Here is a 2,352-nt window from a genome sequence, read left to right as displayed (position 1 = left end):
AAGAAAAAAAAAAAGCTAAAAATGTAGAGTGGTCTACTTTAGACGGGGCAAGGCAGCACTGGTATCCTACATAAAAACCTTTTTGAAGTGCGCTTTCTTCACAATTATTTATTTTAGAATAAACTGGTATTTAGGTATACGCCCACCCCACTTTAAATAACAGTCCTCCTTTCCTTTTTCGTATTCGTCCATTCCCCATGACGACCATTCGGACGGTGGCGACACGCTCAGGAGCTCAAGCCTGTAGCTGGAGATCGCGAACTTTCTGGAAAATGCTTATTAACAGTAAATTAAATTTCTTTTAGCCCTGGTGTGCAAATAATCCATTCCGGAGGGCGACCATTCGGACGGTGGAGACACGCTCAGGCGCTCAAGCCGCTAGCTGGAGATCGCGAACTTTCTAGAAAATTCTTATTTATAGTACATTAAGCCTTCTCTCGCCCTATTCCACGAATCAGCAGAGGTGGCTATCTCAAGAACGCGGGAACGTGCCCATTCTAGCAAGTGATAGGGGAAAGCTCGCTAGATGGCTTGCCTCCAGCCGTTCAATCTATTACAAAGGTGGAGGCCCAAGTGTGTCGCTCCCCAGCCCTACCGCTGCTCGCCCTTCCTATCCCGCAAAGCCATATTCCAACAACAGCCTATAACTGAAATCTCAAAACGCCAAAGCCAAACGGTGGAAATACCTTAAAAGAATATTTACTCATCGACACAACCAACTGGAAGGCAGATGAACGGAATCAAAATCCCTTACTCTGTTGTGGGTCGATAGTTTGTTTTTGAAGTCCACGAGATTAAGAGCTCGGAAGCGCAGGAGAACCTCGTCTGGCGCCGACGGCTCCTTTGCGAGTGCGAAGTCCTTTGAACGTATACTTCCGCTGCGCTCGGCAAAGTAGCTACACAACGTTACCCGCGCACGCGCCGTAGCTGCAATTAGGTCCTACACGTCTGCAGAAAAGCAACGTGGGGGCGGGATCGTACATTTACCGACTTCCCTAATCCTAAAAGCAAGCGAGTGGAAGACTGTCTCACCCTTCTTCTTGCGCGCCAGCGATTTCAGTAGACGTTCCCAGTTTCCACTCCAGGCCTCTGTGTTCGCCAAGTTCCCCGGGAACCAGGTCCCACGGAAAGCAGCAGGTGCCGATTCACATCATTCCCTGCACAGTACGCAGCTGCGGGTGTTTAGGTTACCTGTTTTTTAAGTTACTCATACTTCTGAAATAAAAACAAAGTCTAACAATACACGCAAACGGAATCGTGAAAGCGAAAGCTTCGATTGATACATGAGAGAACAAACGTGGGAGTCGTGGGGAAGAGCGCTGGGAGCGGCCAACTGCAGCACGCGGCACATACGCACACTATCTGGCTCGCGGAGTAAAAGAGTTCGGCGATGTACGGGAACCCTCAACTGAGTAGTAGGGGAAGAACCGTATTTTAAGTGCTTTTTAACTTTTCCCGAGAGCTGATATGTCAAAAATTATAGGCTGGGATGGCGGCGGAGCGGTTACGTGATTCGATAGAGATTTTACGGTAACCGCGACGTGAACGAACGGAGGCGCGTGGCGGACAAAGCGTATAGAGCAGCAAAGTTTGCTGTCTCTGGTAACCACCGCCACATTCGCCTCTTGCTTTTTCTCATGCACGTGCTTTTCGAGCTGGCAGGGTAGAAAAGTTGGTTGTTAGAGATAGTTGGGGAGTTGAGTGCTCCACCCCTTTAGGCAAGTGACTGCGGCCATGCCTGACCTTGTGGGCCCTAGCGGCTCCCCGAAACTCCGAAGAGTTCAGGAGGGTCCTGCCTGGTTGCCACCTTGTTTCGGAGCCCTGGCGTAACATCTCTGCAGCGCGCAGAACTGCCGCCCTGTTCAAAAAACGTAGTTCTGCCTCACCTTGCTGCCAGGAACTTAAGTAAAGTCGACCGCTACACGCGGCGATCCTAACGCGTCTTCCTTGGCACTTTCGTGCACTGCCTTCTGCTCTCCTTAGCAGCTTCTACTTCTCCTAGTAGGTTTAGTTCTGCAGACAGCCATACGCAGTCACGCAAGCCCCACCGGTCAGCTCCTGGTTTGAGCTGTTCCAGCTTTTCCTTACGCTCCGGAGCCTACACCTTCGAGTCTCGGCTTCCTGAGTTTCCCTGGTGGTCATCTATTCTGGGTTACACCCGTTTTTCTTCTCCGGGTCCAAATGTGGGGTTCCCTTAACACCTATACTCCCGTCTCTGCAGACGCTGAGTTGACTTCGTACTGCAGTCCCAGACAAGCGTCTTAGGTTACCTAGAGACCCTCTCCATCAGAGCCTGAGTCGAGGGAATGGGGTCAACAATGGCTGGCTCTCCCAGCCGCGCGCCAAGACTCC

At 50.9% G+C, this 2,352-nt stretch overlaps 1 protein-coding gene across 1 annotated transcript in view; it reads right to left on the bottom strand.

The window, feature by feature from the left end:
- Positions 1-2,142, bottom strand: part of LOC102889132 (BCL-6 corepressor) — a 39,565-nt gene extending 37,423 nt beyond the window's left edge. Inside the window, exons 1-4 of the mRNA XM_015586583.1 lie at positions 2,089-2,142; positions 1,509-1,655; positions 1,298-1,408; positions 755-940 (exon numbers count right to left, since the gene is read on the bottom strand). Of these exons, the coding sequence (XP_015442069.1) occupies positions 755-940; positions 1,298-1,408; positions 1,509-1,655; positions 2,089-2,142 (498 nt within the window). The remainder of the gene's footprint in view (positions 1-754; positions 941-1,297; positions 1,409-1,508; positions 1,656-2,088) is intronic.
- Positions 2,143-2,352: the final 210 nt, after the last annotated feature.

Source organism: Pteropus alecto, unplaced genomic scaffold (genome assembly GCF_000325575.1).
Source record: "Pteropus alecto unplaced genomic scaffold, ASM32557v1 scaffold453, whole genome shotgun sequence".
In the NCBI taxonomy this organism is placed as follows: Eukaryota; Metazoa; Chordata; class Mammalia; order Chiroptera; family Pteropodidae; genus Pteropus; species Pteropus alecto.
Note: the sequence above shows the minus strand (reverse complement) of the source record. Positions and strands in the feature narration are given on the sequence as shown.